Source organism: Podarcis bocagei (genome assembly GCF_964188305.1).
Source record: "Podarcis bocagei genome assembly, chromosome: 3".
NCBI lineage: Eukaryota > Metazoa > Chordata > Lepidosauria > Squamata > Lacertidae > Podarcis > Podarcis bocagei.
The window spans coordinates 44,589,526-44,609,018 of record NC_138127.1 but is presented as its reverse complement, the minus strand read 5'-3'; the positions used below and the strand labels follow the sequence as shown (position 1 = coordinate 44,609,018).

Below are 19,493 nucleotides of genomic sequence, written 5' to 3'. Positions count from 1 at the left end.
TCTTCTCAGTGAATCCCTCTAGTCAAACACACTTGGCTGATTCTTCCAAATTATGGTGTGCTTTCTAAAGTCACATCTAGTTTTTCTAAACTCACATCACTCGTCTAACTGAAAGGGTGTTTGTGAAAGTAAGATGACATAAAAAGATATTGTAGCCCACTCAGCACCCTTGGACCAAGTTGGGAAAACTAGATATGATGCTAAATGTGCCCTTGCATTTTATCTGCGATTTTAAAAAAAATACAAACAGCATCAACTGGGCATGCTGATAATTACTGGGATTGCAGCATGTGGGGAAGAAAAGCTTCACACCTTTCTTCCTGCTGCAGTCCTGAGGAAAACCCTTTCTTTGAACCCCTTCATTGAAGGGAAATTCCACACCTGCAAATATCACCTCCAGGAGAGATTTGTTTCAGGACCAACAGCAGGGGAGCAAAATGATTAAACTCCTTCTCCACATCTGCCAGGGTCCTAGTAACTATTACCCCTCCTGTAGCAGATGTTGTTTGCATATTTTAAAAATACCTATGCATTAAGTGTCTAGTTTGGCCCTAAATAAGGATGTTATAGTTTGAAGCCACTGTCTGTTCTTCCTTTGTGCATTTCTGTCCCTGGGGTCCTCGGACCTTCTGATACAGTATCTTCTGTCCAAGTGTATTCAAACTCAGCCCTCATTTATTCTGACATAAACATCTCTGTTCCTGAGGATAGAGAACATGTTGTTATATCATTCTTCCTATTAGCTTATGTGATCTAGGGTGTTAATGTTAACAAAGACTCTGGTGGCATTTTAGAGATTAACATGTTTATGATGATTTAAGCTTCCACAGACTAGAGTTCTCTTGCTTGGTACAAAAATGCACATGACTGAGTATAGAGGAAAGAAATGTAATAAAGTACCCAATGGCCATAAATTCCAATTATTGGCAGCACTGTTTGGTTTTTTCCTACCTGTATGTGTGTGGATAGACACACAAAGAGACACAGGTGTCTGTGTGTGTGTGTGCATCTTACAACTGAGGTTAACACTTCATTTATCTAAAGTAGTGGACTCTGGTTCATTCAAGTTTATGCCATAAACTTTTAAGGTGCCACCAGACTCCTTGTTTTTGCTGCAACAAACTAATGCGGCTGCCCCTCTGTAGGTCATTGCTTTAAATTTCTATAGTGAAACAGTGGTTGAGAATCTGTAAGTTGCTCCAAACTTCCAAGAAAGTTCCTGATTGAATTAGGATCTGGATGTAAGAGACTCTTGTCACCATAGGTGGGTATACAGTTCGTATGGAAATCAAGTACTGATTATAGAGACAGAATTGTAAATCAAAATATTTTCCTATAGAGATATTTGCACACTAAGACCACAGTAGATCTCATTAGCTTTTCAATGAAACCCAATTATTGCAGGGAAAGAAAAAGACATACCTTTAACATCATTTGCCTGCCTGTTGGCATCGTTAAGAACCCTGAAGCTTTTTTGCAGAGCATTCTTGGCACCATCCTTTAATGATCCTTCTGGACCAGACGCCTATAGAAGAAGAAAAAGAGAGAAAAAAAGACCCAACAACCAACTACTGTCAGTGAAATGCATGCTAAGCAGCAGGTTCAGGAATTGAGAATCCTCAGAAAAAGTAAAATGGGGCAATTTAGTTGAAGCGTCATGAAAATTTGAAATGATCATCAATGCACTTTAAAGTATGCTCTTAAATCACTATGATATTTATCATACAGAACTAATAAAATATTTTTCATATTAATTTGGGTCTTACATCAAAGCAAATACCTTCCAGGCAGCCATGAAACAGAAAATGAGAGCAGGGCTGAACTGGGGAGCAGAACTTTCCTTTTGTTTTTTAAAAATATTATTTAGAACAGATTTGAAATCTATAAATTCTTTCTGCATCTATATGAATACAGCTGTCTATCCCTAAAAATATGTATGAGACAGCCTACAAACATTAGAAAGAGGATTCTGCCAGTATGTTTCTGGAGCCAAACTGAGTCTGCTGTGACATAAAACACATCTGTGGAAGTGTATTGATGTCTGTATATTAAGATGTGTAAAGAATGTTAATGGGCACATGTGGCATAGTGGCTGAAGGGTTGGACTACTGCCGGGGAGATGCAAGTGCAAATTCAACCTCAGCCATGTAGCTCACCTGGTGATCTTGAGCCAGTTAGCCTCTTCATCTAACCTACCTTATGGAATGACTGTGAGTTTGTAATAGAGGAAGGGAGGCTCTCTGGGTTTCTTGGAGGAAGGGTGTTATAAAAACTTAACAGCTAACATATGTGGTTAAAATAAGAGTTGATTGCTGTTGTTGGCAATCAGCTTGTATGATTCTCTGAGCCCTTGTATAAGTGTCTGTGTTTTAGAGTGGGAAGGCAGAGTAATAGCAAAAATGTATTCTGTTTCCTCCCAGAAATGCATTGGGAAGGACAATTATACAGTGTCTTGTCACTCTGGACTGGGACTACAAGTCCTAGCATCTTTGATGACTATGCCTAATCTTAGTCCTACGAGACTTTGCAAGAGGTTTTTAATGCAGTGTCATCAAAAGGTTTAAGGCATTCAGTTCTATTTTCATTTTCAGCAAATTAGACCTGAACTGTGCAGGATAAAGGACAGCAAGCTGAAGCTTAAGACAAGGATGACGACGACAACAACAACAACAACAACAACTGGGAGCCAGTCCAGACCCAAAGGATTGTTTGTTGGCCTTGCCTACCTTGGATAGGGTCATATTACCCATTTAGTAAAAATATCAAAATAAAGTTGAAATTCATGAAAATCTATTTCTGCAATTTGTTTTCTGTTATTAAATATTCAAATTATTCTTCAAAATGGTATTCCATCAGATGCAGCAAAACTGTACACCTGCCAAATTAGATTATATTTCCTCTATTCTTTCTCCCTTCAGATCCAGAGGCACCGAGGTGATCACTGTACTAGTAAGGAACTATATACTGAAGGATTGAGATGATGATGATGATGATTACTATTATTGCTATTAACAAATAAAATGTTTAGTTGAATGGACAGTAAAAAAGTTCAATAGGCATAATGAAGATGTGAGAAGGTCAATTTGCAATAAGGCAAAAAGGAGATACAAATTGGATATGAGGCTGAGTAAATAGACTCAGCATAACACATAAGCAGGGAATTTTGACTACAATACATGCACTGTAAAAAAACTATTGACACAAGCTATTCAACAGATCAGTAGAGATTACTCTTTACCCAGCACTAACTGGCACTGATGTGCATGACATCTTACACAGCTAAAGTAGGAGCAGATCAAACTTTCAAAACTGAATTGATCATTATGATTGTCATAATGCTCTATACATGATAGCCAGCATGCAATGGAAGTTTTAGAGCTGAAATCACCATGTATGGTAGACTTTAAATATTGCAAGCACCTCTATGTAGAAAAGGATGAATGTTTCATGCAAGGAGTACACAAATACACATTGGTTTTGATGTGTGAAGACATAACAAAAACTTGCAATTGGTTGTGGCTTCTCAAGACATCTATGATGTTTGTTAATTGTAATATATCTGCATAACATCACACATTACTATGTGCAACTTTCACCTTTTCCCCTAAATGAAAATGTGTGAAAAATTGTAACTTTTGGAGGTACCCTGAGATCATAGGAATTATCCTGTAAGAACAGTATTGTACTACAAAAGCTTAAGAATAGAAGAAACAAGGAATGGAAAAGGAAAGAAATAAGAATTACCAACTGTGATTGTGAATAAATACAAGAAAGACTGTGAGGAAATATGGCCTAGTTAAGTCATGGCAGAATAGAGTAAGAAGAAGATCGGCTGCTCAAGCAAAGCATTGTAGAGTAAAAGTAGCTTTGGGGCGGGGGAAATCTGAGGACTGTGAGATATCTATTAAAAGTCTAGTAAAAGGCAAGCAATAAATATACCAACACTGCCTTAATGAAAGCAATAAAACTTTTCCTCACAATTTAAATAGTCTAGTATAGAGATTAGGGGTAGGATTCAGTGAATGAGGCCCACATCAGAATTATGCCTGTGTACTTTTTGGGACTTCTGCTTGCACAATGGGGCTGCCCCCTCCTACCCCCGCTGGCCTCCCTTAGCGTGACATTGATATACTCCCCCAGTGTCTCTATATTGAAGCTTCTATAGGAATTAAACTGTATAAGAAAAAGAAAGAAAACAAATTTGTTAGCGATAATTAGATAATTATAGTATATATAGCACCAAACCCTTTCATAGCTTAGTGGCTTTACTGCATTTTATAAAACACCAGCATTTCCTAAATATACCGTATGTTAAGCCTTTATTATTATTATTATTATTTAAGGATCCTCAGTTCTGAATTGGATCTTTTATCATGATAGAACCCAGATTACCATCGCCATCCACACAAGTAATGGGCTATGTAAATCTACTTTAATAGTGGAAATACCTCATCTGTGATCAATTTATTTTGCTTTAGAAGCAAAGAAGAATTCATCATTTAAGGCATGAGACGAATTCATCTGTCATATTTTAATACTGCTTATCTTTCTAGTTGCCACTTAGTCTTCATTTAAGGATTCTTAGGATTTTTAACTGTTGGCTGCTCTTAGCTTAGCTTTAAAACCATGCAGTCCACAAATCCAAAGCCCATTGTGAATAGAAGGCAAGAGGCAAAGGGATTCTAGTAGCAGATGCACAATCATGCTGCCACAGGCATGAAAACCCAACCATCTCCATTTCTTCCCTTGGTGAATCCAGGAACCTGCTCTTCCCCAAGCCCACAGGCATCTCATACCAGGGACAGGAGTGAATTCTCCTGGAGTGAAGTGAGCAAGCAAATGAATAGAGGATCTTTGATCACCGTGTGCATAGCATATGGTGCTGTTGACTGCCCAACACAGCTACCTAATTGCAGGGCAGGGTTGTATGTCATTCCTCTGAACATGCAGGGAAGGACTGTAGTCAACTAGTTCACTCATAACAATATAATCTTAAGAATAAAAAACAGCAGCAGCACATCGACAAATTGCTACTGGAAAACTTCCTTGTACAGAAGTTGACTTTTTTATAATGCTTCATGAAAACCTTGGGTGGTATTCAACTAAGTTCAATTCAGACTGGACCTACTGAAATAAACCTGATTTAGCTGTGTTCATTTAATTTCAAGGGACATACTCTGAGTAGATCTTATCTGCAAACAACCATTTGATGGCAAACTTGCAGATTACTGTACTCTACTATGTGAAATAGGGCTGTGAGTCCCAGATTGTCACTGGAGTTAGATCATTGTGTAACACATTTCAGGTGTAGATACTGGTAAGTGTTCTTCTGCTTCACTTTACTTCTTTGCTACGACGTTACAAGCAAGCTGGTCTTTGAGACACTTAACCGCCAAAATCATGACTGTTCTCTTTTCTTAGGATATAGTCTCTACTGCTTTTCTTGTTTACTGAAATGATGATTACCAAGGTCCTAGGAACTTTTAATGGTGCATTTGCCTGTGAATATCATTATATTTTCTGCAGAAACTGTAGAATATTATGTTTTGTCACACTGCACACACTTGTAATCAATCTATGTAGACTCCTTCCTGAGTACTAATGTGCGACTGATACAGCTTATTGCCTCTATAATACATTCCACAGGTCACTGTTTTTCTGACAGATGTTCAACAGCAGATGTTCTGTCCTCCCCAGCGAAGGAAGGCACACATCTGATAGTTAACTCTTTATTGACAAGAAATGCACTTACAGCAGCTTCTACTGTGCTATACCCCCCACACTTCTAGCCTCTAGTCCCTGCACAACAGTTGCAGCAACAGGGAGACCCCACCCTCCTGCCACCTTATATACCACCCCCCACCACCGACAGGTGGCCTGCAACCTGCAAGTCCCACCCCCCATGGAAGTTGCTGCCGTTCTTCCCACTTCAAGCCCCTCCTGCTTCTAGAAGACAGCAGGGCAGGCGAAGGTGGGGAGTCTACTGACCTATCTGTTGGCTGAACAGCTTCTTCTTCTTCCATCACATCTGGTGCACCTTTCTCTGTTGTGGCCTGCCTTGACTCTCCCCACTTCCCTGACTCCTGCCTGGCGGGTGGCATCAAACTTCATAAATCACTGGCTCCCCCACCTGGATCATTTTCCTGGTCCCCTCCCTCTATCCCACACTCTTCAGAGATATGCCAGTCCCTGACATCGTCTTTGTTTCCTGGTGTTCTGTCACATACTACATGGACTATTGATGTAAAATCTGTTAGGATTCATTTTCTGTGTTGCAGTCATGGGATTGTTTTTATCACATGATGGTGTATGTTTTCATTCCACATTGTGGGAAGTAACAGAGGCTGGATGTTGTTATTACTGTGCTTCCGTGATGTAGGATTTTTGTCCTTTGTTCTTTCTCTTTGCGGTCTGATGCTGAAGAGGAAAGAGCTGAGTTACGATGCTCTGAGTGTGTATATGTAAATAAAAGTAGTTTAGTCAAAAAGCTGCGCTACTGAGTCTGAATGCTGACTGCCTAAACTCTGCTGATCCTGAAGTGTGCTGATGCCTTTTGGTATCAGTCGCTGTGATGTTTGGGCTGGAGAAAGCTTTTGAAGCACCTGACCGACCAGGAGGGAGAGAACATGCCAGTTAGGCATGTGTCTCTGCCAGACTCCTACTCATGTGTAGGACCTCCTGACGAAAACATCAGTTGCTTTTGCTACAGATTGACTTTTGTTCCATTCAGGGCTGAACAGCAGGTTTTCCCGGGGAAAGCAGCGGGATAGATGAAAAACCTCTTGGATCCATGCCTAGAAAGAACAGGACAAGTGGAAAACCTCTCAGCCCTGTGCTTTCTAGGCATGAGACAAGCAGAAGTGTGGATGAGCCCATAATTATGTACTGTGCCATGATTAGTGCCCTGTAAATGGAGGTGCAGCACCAGTGTGGCACATGACCATGTAAGGGGCAGATGCAACACAGGGAAACAGTGGGACAGTTACAAAGACTGTGGAAACCATGTAAATAGGACTTGACAAGTTTTTGTATGAAGGTCAGAAAGACCACAGACTAGGTGTTGAAATGAAGACGGTGTAAAATACATTGACTCATATTTTTCTCTTTTAGGAGACCATACAAACTAAAAAAAGAAGGAAACATTCAAAGGAATTGACAAAAAAAAAAAAAAAGCACCAGTCTCAAAAGATGTGGTGGAGTAATGCTTTTGAATAGGTGTTAATAAAAAGCATATTTGGCATCTTTCAGAATGATAAAAAGGAGACTCTTTGAAGGAAACATTATTTTCTCTTACCAGTTGTATAGCTTCATTGGCACGAGCCTTTGCTCCTTTAGCAATTCCATCAGCTTCATCAATATAATCCTTGATATTACTGTAGGCCTTAAAAGCTACAGTGGCATTGAAAGAGAGGTTTTTAGCTTCGTCAAGGATTCTGTTAGGATACAAAATACGCATAACTTTAAAAACTCCATGGGCAGTTTCACAAGCTAAGGCTGCAATCCTTTATTCAAGTACTTAGGAGTAAACTGAACTCAGCGGGACTTAGTGCTGGATAGACTTGGCTCCGTTGGTGTGTCTTGTCACTACAAAACTACTAGCTGGATCCCAATCAGAAAGGGCAAACAAGTCTGAGATGTGATGTCAGTAACCCTGCTCACCTAAGTTTCTGATAAACTTAATGCTGCCAGAAACTCTACTTTTTCTTTGGACTGTTTGTCATTAATCAAAAGACAATTGCATACACTTCAACCTGAGCTCTGTGTCTTGTATTTGGTAATGTTAGGACTACTGGGAACTTTAGGATTGAATGGTGAGGATGTTTGGGAGTCCCTGATCTATATTCAAAGATGTTTAAAATAGAAAAGGTGTCATTTATTTCTGCCTGTTAGATAATCCAACAGTATAATCAAGTTGATATACAAAACAACAAACTCATGGTTAACATACCCATCCAATATAGCAGATGAATCATTCAGCTCGGCAGCATGGGCCTCTGCCTGTAGCACCTTTTCTGGAAGCTTTCTGTCTTTGATATCTTGGGACAGATCATCTATTTTATCCCTTAGATTATCTGTCAATGGACTTATAGTATCCCGGACATCATCCACATACTAAGAGCAACAAAACAGGAAAGTGTTTAAACAACTGAACACAGAAATCATAGCCCCACCCCATTATTCACCCATTCATTTATTAAATAAACATGTATTATTTATTCTGCTAAGAACTCATCCAAAAAGCTAGATAAGCTGGTCCCCAAGTGGCTACCCATCTGGATGTTGGTTTTCCTTATGGCTGCTTGGCTCCCAACTATTTCAGGCTCTGTCATCAGATATACAGATTTAGTGGATGACAAAAGGAAACTATAAAGGGGAATTAGTCCTCCCCAAATCATTTTCTACAGATTTATTTATTTATTGCTTTAAAGGCATAATGAAAAGTAATTTCCCCAGTGAGCTACAAGAACAGACCGTTAGCCATCTTCTGGGTTGGGGGCCTCCACTTCAGAAGACCCCCCCAAAGACCTGAGGCTTCTCTGCTCCATCACAGTAGGAAGTTTCTGGAGAAGGCTGACCCCTTTAAGTCAAGCAGCACTTAGCAGAGGGGGCGCTAATGAAAAGAGTGAGTGCTAAAAAATAAGGATGCACCTGCTGCTGCTACTATATAAAGACTTGGTTTCAGCTTGCTTGTGGTTCAAGTCTCTGCCTTGCCTTGAGTCTGAACCCTGCTATGTCTTTGCCTTGCCTCACCCTGTATCCTGTCTGAATCTTGTCCCACCTTGCTTTGCCTTGCACCCACATGAGGCCTTGCCTTGCACAACAGGGATATTTGTGAAAGAGAAATTATCCCACCAGATTACCACAGAGTAGTCCAAAAGGAATTAGGAGTGAAGACTAGAGATGCCAATGTAACTCCTGATTCTGACTGAGGCTTGGCTATGACTTTTAGGAGCTTGTAATGTTTGGTTCAAAAGCGAGGAGAAAAATCAGAATCACCAAATTCATCAGATTTTAACTTGGCTTTTCCAGGCCAATAACTGTGCAGAGCATGTCACCCATCCTTATGAAGACAGGTATATATCCTAAGTATGGTGACTTTTTCTGTCCCATGAACAAATGCATCAGAGTGTAGCTTGTGCGTGTCAAAATCAATTCCACAACAGTTTAGAATGTTTGTGGTCTGGTTCACATGCCACCGTAAGCCGAAGAAAAATCCTTGGCTGCAGATCACAGGTAAGGAGAAGACAGTTTAACCATAAATCTCTGTGGTGCAATGGATCAGTGTGTCTGACTATCAGCCACAAGGTTGGTGGTTTGAGCCTACCCAGGGATGGCTGTGGGCAGGATTCCTGCATTGCAGGGAGTTGGACTAGATGACCCTCCCAACCCCGCAATTCTGTGATCCCAGGTTTGGACAACACAAACAGCCAAACTTTGACTTAGCTGCCATGCAACACTAAGCTAAAAGAAACAGGGAGGAGCAAAGCAATTGTGGTTTCCTCCCTGGGAGCCAGCACATTTTCAGTGTCCTGGTAAGATGTGGTTCTGTGCAAACACAGCTAATTTGTCTTCCCCCTTAGATTTTATCATGGGAATACATACATGCAAAGATGGCAAAGTTGAAAGTTTTCAATAAATATAAATCACATTTGACTATTATTGCTCCTACTTATTTATTAGCTAAATCTATATCATGTCCTTCTTCAAAAGGCCACAGAATGGTTTGCAACAGAATACAAATTGAAGCAGTTATATACCAGTAAATGCATTTATGATAAGAAATATAGGCGGCAACCATTTTGTGTGGGGGTTCCATTCCTGGCCCCTGCATGTCACTGGAGCACGCAGAAGCCCCCCGCCCTGTTACCCCCATTATGTCCACCGTTCCACCACCATTCTGCCTTCTTTCGCGTTCACATGGACCCATGCGTCAGCTGTCAACTGGACGCACGTAAATGGTTGCTGCCTGTACATAGTAAAATAAAATATTTGTGCTCATCCTTCAACCATATAATATTTACCTCCACAGCTAAATTGATTCCATTTGCAAGGTCATTAGCTTCACTAAGGATGTCATTTCCTTCTTTTAGAGTGTTTTCGACCGCCTGTCGTCCATCTTCTAAAGCTTGCTTCTTTTCCTATAGATTATATTTGTTTATGTGAGGAAAACGGCTCAAAATGAATATGCATTTGTTTATATATTTTATATTTAATAAAACATTGTGTTTGCAGCACTTTTGTTGCTTATTTTGTGTTATGAAGTACAGGAAGGTGTTTGTAAGAAACCTCAGGATTTCTACCTTCTGTAATATCAGATTTAGGAAATTACATACAAAGCTGAGTAAGTGATTGTAAAATGCTATACATCTGGTTAATCTTTCCAACATTCTGTGAAAAATGTCATTTTGGGGAGCTTGCCATGATCTGAGGAATCTGATTAAAACAGAGAATTCAAAGGGATGATTACATCATAAAATTCTACAGGGAAGAAAATATTTTAATTTTCTGCATCTTCCTTCTCTCTACCTTGAAGAAGCAACTGATCTACCTTTAGGGAATGACGATGGTTAGCCCTTCAGGCCCCCCAAGTATTTTATGGAAGCTAGCATCATGCAACTCATAACAGCCTTGAGGCAGAAAAAGACTGAAACAAACAAGAAACCAAAACATTTGTCTTCATTTGAGGTTGACTTCACTCTTACTGTCATGGCTAAGCACTTGTTAATGTATGGTATAATGTGCTTTCAAGACTTCGCAATTAAAATTAAATCAAGAGAAATCATTTACACCAGTTGCTAACAATAAAAGATATAGGGTAGTTTGATTTATAATCTGAATTTACATATGCCCATTTAATTCGTGACTTGAGAACAAGACAGAATGAGGAAGTATATCCATCCTAATACTAAATCTTGATTGGCTGGGTCTGTGTATAGTCTCAACACAGATTTTAGAACAATGATTGTTTGGGGCCATGACTACTTGGGTTGCTATATTCCATCTGTACTATAATATACACATGCGTAGATCACATACTATTCACTGGAGTAAAAATTTAAGTTCCGTTTCATTTCTTTCTGGCATCAATAGTAGTTTCAGTAATTTAACTTAGTCCCCCAACTAGGAATTAAAACAACATGTCAATTAATTTGTCAATATTTTAAATCTGCTTGTAGTGTTTTAAAAGCAGAGGGAAAAACATTTCTGATTCTGAGAGAATCTGCATGTGGTAGATAGTCAGACAGTCAGAGTGGGGCATCTCACCTCCACAGATGTCATATTTCCTTGGTTGATTGCAGATAGTCTATTTGCCTCCCTAATTTTGTTGGTTGCTTCTCTCAGCAGGTCTAGAGCATCATCAACTTTATCTTGGTAGTCTGCCAGCTTGTCTCGGACTTCATTTTTGAGCTCCTCTGTTCTCTTCCTAGGATCTCCAAACAGTTTATTCACTCTCTTTAAGAGGGCTTCTGCTGCTCTGTAAAGTATGAGACACGGTATTGTTAATATGCCTGCCATACTTATGATTCCATGTGCTTATGATGTCTGTTTTAAAATGGACTTGGGTTAGATTTTCTTACAAATTATTAGAACACATTACAAAATTGCCTCGATCCCCTCAGTTCTGGGTGTTTATTCCAACTCTGTAATATTGGTAAAAAACACACACAACCAAATCATGTGATGAATGTCTAAATCCAAACCAGATACATCAGCAGCAAATCTAACTTTCTGCTGCTTGCCATGCTTAATTTGGAGGACAAAACAAAAACAAAAACCCTATTCCAAAGAGGTTTCGTGTTGACTGATTCTGGCCTAAATTGCAGATTTGCAAAGTTGCAAACCAATGTTTGCAATCAACTTCATTTTTTATTTTTTGCATATAGTTTTTTCAACAAATTAACAAAAGTCCTCTCATTAACCTTCAGTTTACAAGCAGAGTCAAATGCACCCTGATAGCACTATAAAGAAATCATTACTAAATTGTTTTAGATAGTCTTCAACCATAATGAAATGCAAATTGGCATGTGGTGCTTCAAATTAGTGAAAAAATCTCTGTTTTCACTTGTGGCTTTGGGGGTCAATTCTACCCCTATTTGAATGAATGAAAAAACCCATACCTTTAACTGATGTGTTATTTAATCAATATGGATATGGAATGCTATGCTAGGTTGTGGTTAGCTCCAGGGCTGTCTTAAGCATATGCAGCGCTGGGGTGCAAAGATCCGCCTGGTGTCCCCCCCCCCCTGGTTGCCCAGTCCCAGGCGTGAAGGAGAGCAGAGCCAGCCAGCCACCTTAGTGTCTTGCTGGCTCGGTCGCCCCTGAACTCGCGGTGCAGAGCCGTCCATAGCAGAAGAGCCCGCCATGATGCTCCAACTGATGGGCGGGCTCTTCCCTGGACTCAGCTCTTGGGCCTGGACTCTCAGCCTGGGGCCCCGAGAGCCTGGCGCTTGGGTGCCCTGCACCCCTAGCGCCTATGGGTAAGACGGCCCCAGTTAGTTCAAGTTTCAGCACTACCTTGGAGTTGGAGAGCGCCTGGATTTGTCAGAGCACTGGAATAGACACATGGAGGCCATGCAACTGAAGCTGCCATTCCATGTTACAAGTACCCAGCTGGCAACCAATACTATCCACACAGAATGAGGAAACGGGGAAAGTCCTGCTACACAAGCAGATATCCTTGCACTGTTTGAATGGGTTAGTTGACTCCCACCCTATATTTTCACACACCAGTTCCTTGTTATCTCCCATGTCTTCCTGTTATTCCTGTTTTACTTTCTCACCCCTGCCCTCTGTTTGAAATAAATAGCACACTCTTAACCTTAAAATGAAACAAAAAATCATAGTAACCTATGTATTTAATTTTACATGCTACTATAGCCAAAGATTTGACTGGTTATTTCAAAGTAATCAGCATAGAATAGCAGAATAAGCTTGAGTTTCTGAGTATTTTCCAGTTTTGTCTGAAGTATGGAACAAACTCCATGTCAGCTATCTATTGTACTGAACCACCGTACTAGAAGGAGTAGAGTTACATATAATGAGTTACACTGTGGTCTTAAATTCATTACTCAGATGTAAGTTCCCCTGAAATCAATAGGATTTATTCTCAAGTCATGCATTTAGAATGTAAAGGGAAACTGCAAAGGGAAAAGAATGACATGAAATCGGACATAAATTAATGTGAAAATAGTAATGGGGATCTTTTCGATAACAAACAGTTTATCTATGGGAATATGTTTGCTGGCAAATAGATCTGTGTGCTTGAAAAAGAGCTATTCTGTACAGGTGACAATAGATGTAGCTGCCCAATGCCTCACTGTTCCAACATTTATTTCTAGGAACACGGTCAAAGAAGTGGTCAGATCAGCATAGCTGGGTGTGTATGAGATAACCTCAGGCAACTACTGTTGGTGCTTTTCTAAAGCTATTAATCCAGACAATAAATTTGAAGGCTCCAATTATCCAAAAATGCCAGTACAAACCAGGTTTTTGGAGGTTCTGGGTAAGTTTACTCATTTTTGGCTACTTAGAGCAAATCTTCCAATGCTGAGAAATGACTATGAGTTTTCTGAATCAGAAAATAAATCCTTACCATTATCTCTGCCTTCATTGTCTATTTGAGTGGACCAGAACCACTACTGAAAATTCAAGTTCCACTGAAATCTGAATAGATTACAGTCATTTTCTTTAGAACTTATTTGTTAACTCATTTATATTTATTGCTTTGCTACTCACTCTAGCTCATCTTGGGCTGCCTTCTCTTGGACATCCAGCTTTCTCTTCCTGAGCAATGCCATCATTCTGTCAACATCCCTCTGCAATTCTTGAAGGCTTTTGTCCAGCGGCTTGTCTGGGGTTCCAAGTGTCTCATTCAGCTTCAAAGCTGTTTCGTTTGCAGCTGCAGAAAAGTTGACAAATTATATATATCAACAAAGAGAGACAAGGGAAAACAGAGGAAGGGAAGGAAATGGAAATGGAAGCAGGGATAAATAGAAGATTGTTATTATTATCATTTATTACCCACCATTCACCCCGAGGTCCCAGGGAGGGTTACAACAATTAAAGCACAATAAATATATGTTTATTGGTTATACTTGAGCCATATTCAAGCACTCAAAAACCCTAATATGAATATCTGGGAGAGTGGGGATGTTTGCTCCACCCCCCACCCCCAATCACCTTACATGACTTGGAAGAATAAGTTTCAAAGTTAGGAGTTTGCTCTACTCAAGTAGCTTTCCTGTGTGATTTAGAATCCAGATTTTCTATGGTTCTAAATCATGCAAAGCAGGTCCTTGTGAACAGAGGAGGTTTCCTGTTTCAGAAGTTATTCTTCCACCTCATGGAGAGTGACAAGGTGGGCAGAGATAGTGTGCTCAATCCAGCTTTCCTATATTGTTTTCAGGATTTAGAATACATGAACTGGGCTATAAGTAAGCTTGGTTAAAGTGGGATGTGAGGACTAGGTTGCTGTACTAAAAACTTTATAGAAAAGGTGGGATTTGAAGCAAACAGGGGGGTTAAATTATTATCAGGGACAATATAGTGAAACTTTGGAGACTGAGGAAATAATTTTAGTGAAAGGTCTGGATTATGTTAAAAGATTGTTTGTTAGAGGCAATCCTTAATTTGCAATAGATTGAGAAATAATTGTATGGAGACTTCTTAGGGCAGAGCAAGAAGTCACCAGTATACATAAAGCATTCATCATTGTATGTTTGGTACAGTATAATACTATAAATAACGTCAGAGAGCCTGAACTTAAGACTCGTTACATCAAATTAAGTGTCTGGGATGGTGTGAAGCTTATGCTTCAGAGGAAACTCCCCCAAAAGAATGCTACAGTCATCTATGCATTTAGGACAGGAATGTTAATTTATTAGTATCCAGATTTTTGTGAATGTAAGAGACATTCATAACACCATGAAAATTGAAAACACAGCCTCCTAGGTTGCCTTATACTATGTCAGACTTTGCCCATTTGGACCAAAATTGTCTACTCTGGCTGGCAGCAGCTATCCAGGGTTTCAATGAGAAGCGTTTCCCATTAATTGCTGTCAGGTTTTTAGCAGGAAATTGCAGGTCACCTCCCCCCCCCCCCAGTCTCACTAAGGGCCTTTCCAATATTTCTTATTAAACGATAAATCGCTGAATCGCCTGTGTAAAGAAGGGCTGGTTTTCGCCTCTTAATTCAGCTTTCAGGGCTGGGTGTGTGGAATCATATTATATATATGCCAATCTGGGTTTTTTTTGGGGGGGGAGGGGGGAAGAGGGTGACTGGGCTGGGTCTAGTCCCTTGTATTCTCCCTATGCCACTGAACAGCCAATAGGTTATTGGCTATGGATTTAGTTGTGCAGCTATAGCTGCTGAGCAGGCACATAGGTGGATTGGAGTAGTGAAAATTGCAGGCAGTTCTGATTACTTTAGCTGGAAAATAAAAGATCAACTAGGAACATGAAGGAAGAGAACAACGGAGGCCAGACTATGAAATCTAAATTCAAACAATGACTGTGCTGTACCAAGTTTACAATAATGTGGTTGTTTATTACTTATGCACGGTGTTCTCTTATTTTCAAGCCCCCACCCAAAATGACTTGATACCTTTAGTTATGGCTCTCAACTGTACTTTAAAGTTCAGAAAATCATGCTCCTTGCAGGGGCATAATGCCTAAGTCCCAGGGCATACGTATGGCTAGCTGTCATCTGCAAATGCTAAATAGCAGATGTTCATTAACAGTAAGTAGTAATGCATTTTTAAAGCCATTTTGAGAAATTAAAAATGTGCCGTTAATGCACCACACAGAATGCTAAAGCAACAGAGGACTTTCCCCAGCTCCTTCTCCTCCCAAATCTAATTTTTACTGCCTTCAAAATAAACAACAGCAAAACAGAAGTTCCCCATTAGTTATTTAATCATAATAGCTATTCTTCAAGAACCTGAACATCCCTGAAGGAGAATGTTCAATTTTTCTGCTGCTCTGTGCTTTTAATTGCCAATCTGCCAACAGTTGTAGCAAACAGTACCCCTTAGATTGCAGGAAGTCTGCAATTATTTGGCTATATAGGTTTTTTTCATTTAACAGATTTGAAGTCCAGCATTTTAATCGATTGATTTCTTTCGGCTCATGTACTCTTTTTCAGTGCTTTCGTGTTCTTAGTCCCAACACATGATGCTTTACATTTCTCAAGAGGCTATTGGCACTGCCTGCCTGCCTCCCCCTTCTCTGATACCTTCTGCTGCCTGGAGGGTGCCCTTGATGAACTGTCCAAGCATCTTCGCTCTCTCATTAGTTGCCTGAGCGTGCTGCCCAGTTTGCTCCCCATCTGCTGTCACCTTGGTCGCCTGGCGATACAGATTAAAGAAACGTGTAATTAATGAACATGACAAGAAGATACTCCATCTGTCTGAATCTACTTGGAAACTTTACCTCAAGCAAAAGGCAATCAATGAATTATTGATCAGATATACTGGAAGTGACACACAGTCTTCCCAAGTACACAATTACATTTTATTACTCCCTTCTACCATTAAAGAGGCATCCGAGGCTTTATTCTGGGTTCTTAGAACACATACTGGAACAGGACACAAAGAGATCCCAGATGACATTCTTTTTCTTTGACTTCGTTCACAAACTATCATTCTTAGCACACGTCAGGCTCCATCCATGGCGAAAGTACTGAAGTCTATTGAAACCATGAAGGTTTTAGTGTTTTATTAGCCACTTCAGCCCTATTGATTTCAGTGTAACTTACAGAACACTAAAGTTACACTCCAGATCATTCTTGCAATGGATACTTCACAGTCAGTTTACATCCTTGTTACGCTTTTTAATAAGTTGAGTGTGGGTTACATCCAACTACGTTCTATTCAAAGCAGACCCATTGACATTAATGGACCCAAGTTAGTCATGCCCATTGATTTTGAAGGGCCATGTTAAACACTGGATGCAACCCTATGTTTTTGTGAACTATTCATTCATGTAAGTTCTTTCCACATCAAGGAATATAATGTATGCATATACTCATGTGTCGTCTTCTTTTATAAGAGAACTTTGATGCCTCCAGACAAGTGCCAAAGAATAAACTCTACCTTTTGCTTATAGACTGCATTTCTACTTTTGTACCTTTAGTTTTCTCAAAGTCTTTAATGCCTTCAACATTAAATCTATGTATCCATTCTAAGTGCTGTGAGGGAGGAATCAATGCTTAGCTTAGAAAAGAACACACTGCTACCAGAAAAGAAGCAACGGAAAATGCTAGCTACCTCATGAAGTTTGTTATTTCTGTGTTACAGAACACAACTGGCTGAACATGCACATCAAGGCCTACAATACCTAACCTCCTCAGAACTATAAGGGACAGCACCAGCCTGGTCCCTGCAAGTGCAATTTCAGTCCAGAGGAAGACCCTAGATCAACACGTGTTTATTTATTGATGTAACCATAATCCACCTCCCAAATATTTCAAGGCAGAGTACAAAACATGAGAATAAAATCCACATAAAAATTATTAATAAAACATCAATATCTACTGACAGGTTAACAAAGAAAACTCGTGTTACAGAGGTTCTGTCTAAACAGTATAGTTTTCACCAGTGTTACAGGGCTAACTTCTCTCTGACCATGTGCTGACAACTTGGGGTCAAGATTACAAGAATTTGAAAGGAGAAGGATTGAGGGTTGAGCAACTGAAGGCTGATAGTTGGGGGAAATAATATAAAAACTGCGTACTTGACAGCTTTTTTTTTTTTTGTAAGATGGAGGCAAGACGTGGAACATGCATATCTGATGCTGCTTCCTCCTCCTCACGCTTATTCTGCTTCTTCGCCTGACCATCTAACACAGGGGTCAGCAAACTTTTTCCACAGGGGGCCGGTCCACTTTCCCTCAGACCTTGTGGAGGGCTGGACTAACTATGTTTTTATTTAAAAAACCGAATCCCTATGCACACTGCGAGGGGGGCAAGTAGTCCTCCTCCAGCCCCAGCCCCAGCTGCCTTCTTGGTTTGCCACCTGCCTCATTCACTGAAAGGCTGGCAGTAGGTGGTGTGAAACGGGCTTTCTCCCTGCCTAGAGAAAGAAGGCCCTCCCAGGGGCTGCTGCCGCCGCCGCTTCTCGTGAAACGGGTTGGCAGAGCGAGCTCATCCACTCTGCTCTCTGGCCCACAGGAGCACCAGGGCAGCGGCGGCGGGAGGAAGAGGCCCAGCAGTGGTGGCTCTGCCAATCAAATGCCACGCCTGATTTACCTCAGCGCGGTGCGGGGGACATCTTTGCCAATCAAATGCCGCTGAGGTAAACCAGGCACGGCGTTTGATTGGCAGAGCCACCGCCGCTCGACCGCTTTCTCCCATCGCCATCGCCGGGAGTCTCGGCTTCGCGGTGGGTTCTGGCTTCGTGGTGTGGGCCGGATTTAGGACCCAGGTGGGCCTGATCCAGCCTGGGGGCCTTAGTTTGCCAACCCATGATCTAACAGTTAAAAGATCTATCCCTGGTAACTATACCCCTGCAGAGAGTGCTTGACTGGTTCACTGAGATTCTGTGTTCAACAAACAGGGGGTTTATTGATTTGAACCATCAGCATCTTATGGATTTGAGAGAGGCATAGTGCCGAAGACCTGCTATTCCCAGTTTCTGATAGGGAACAGACATTCACTCATTTTCTCTAAAATACAGTGTGTTATATCAAGCAGTGTTTACTTACAAAGTGGGATTTTTATCTCCCAGCATCAAGGATACAATTTTTATTTTTTATATATATAAAATGTTGAACCTCCAATTTAAATCATTCACCTCCCTCCCAGGTTCTTCTCCCGTTGTTCAAACAAGCACCTAAACCAAATCACGGTTGAAATAAGACCTAGGCTACTTCACCACTAGGTGGCACACTTTATATTAATATAAATTCTTACTACCTGATTGACTAATGAAATTCCAATTTCTGCACAGTTTGGAGTCTTTACTAATAAAAGGAATAACAAATAAGAGAGGTGTCATCTCAAGAGAACTTTACCGCCTACAAAATAAAGGCGTTTTTAATAACAAGATTTCTCCCTCATCTCTTCTAAATGAAGGTTGCTTGATAGGCTCTAAGTCATAACTGAGATTTGATTTGAATACACGATTTTCTCTGTCTGGCTGTGCCTCTGTTGGATTACAAACTGGAATAAACAAAAGTGTTTTTATTTTATTTCCACAGGTCAGACAAATGCTAGCACAAATATAAAAAAAGACAAACTGAAGTAAAAGCGAAACGAAGCCTTGCCTGTATCTTCCTTCCAGGGCTTTATAAAAGCAGCCCTTGGCAGAAAATAACAGTGTTACTTTGTGACAAATCACATTCTATTCATTCTATTTTTCTGGCTATTGACACAATTGCATGGTGTAGGACACAGGTACAAAACAGCTGATACTTGTCAAAAAAAGGTTGACCAGCCTCTATTATGGTAGAAAATAAGCTTTCAACGTACACTTAGATAACCCTCAGGCAGAATG

The 19,493-nt window shown here is 40.4% G+C and overlaps 1 protein-coding gene across 7 annotated transcripts in view; it reads right to left on the bottom strand.

The window, feature by feature from the left end:
- LAMA2 (laminin subunit alpha 2) overlaps positions 1-19,493 on the bottom strand; it is a 372,288-nt gene that overhangs the window by 68,978 nt on the left and 283,817 nt on the right. For all 7 annotated transcript variants that reach the window (XM_081187598.1, XM_081187601.1, XM_081187602.1 and 4 more), the window contains 7 exons: positions 16,235-16,346; positions 13,738-13,900; positions 11,266-11,476; positions 10,023-10,139; positions 7,949-8,112; positions 7,295-7,433; positions 1,423-1,525 (listed from right to left, as the gene is read on the bottom strand). In XM_081187598.1, the coding sequence (XP_081043724.1) occupies positions 1,423-1,525; positions 7,295-7,433; positions 7,949-8,112; positions 10,023-10,139; positions 11,266-11,476; positions 13,738-13,900; positions 16,235-16,346 (1,009 nt within the window). The remainder of the gene's footprint in view (positions 1-1,422; positions 1,526-7,294; positions 7,434-7,948; positions 8,113-10,022; positions 10,140-11,265; positions 11,477-13,737; positions 13,901-16,234; positions 16,347-19,493) is intronic.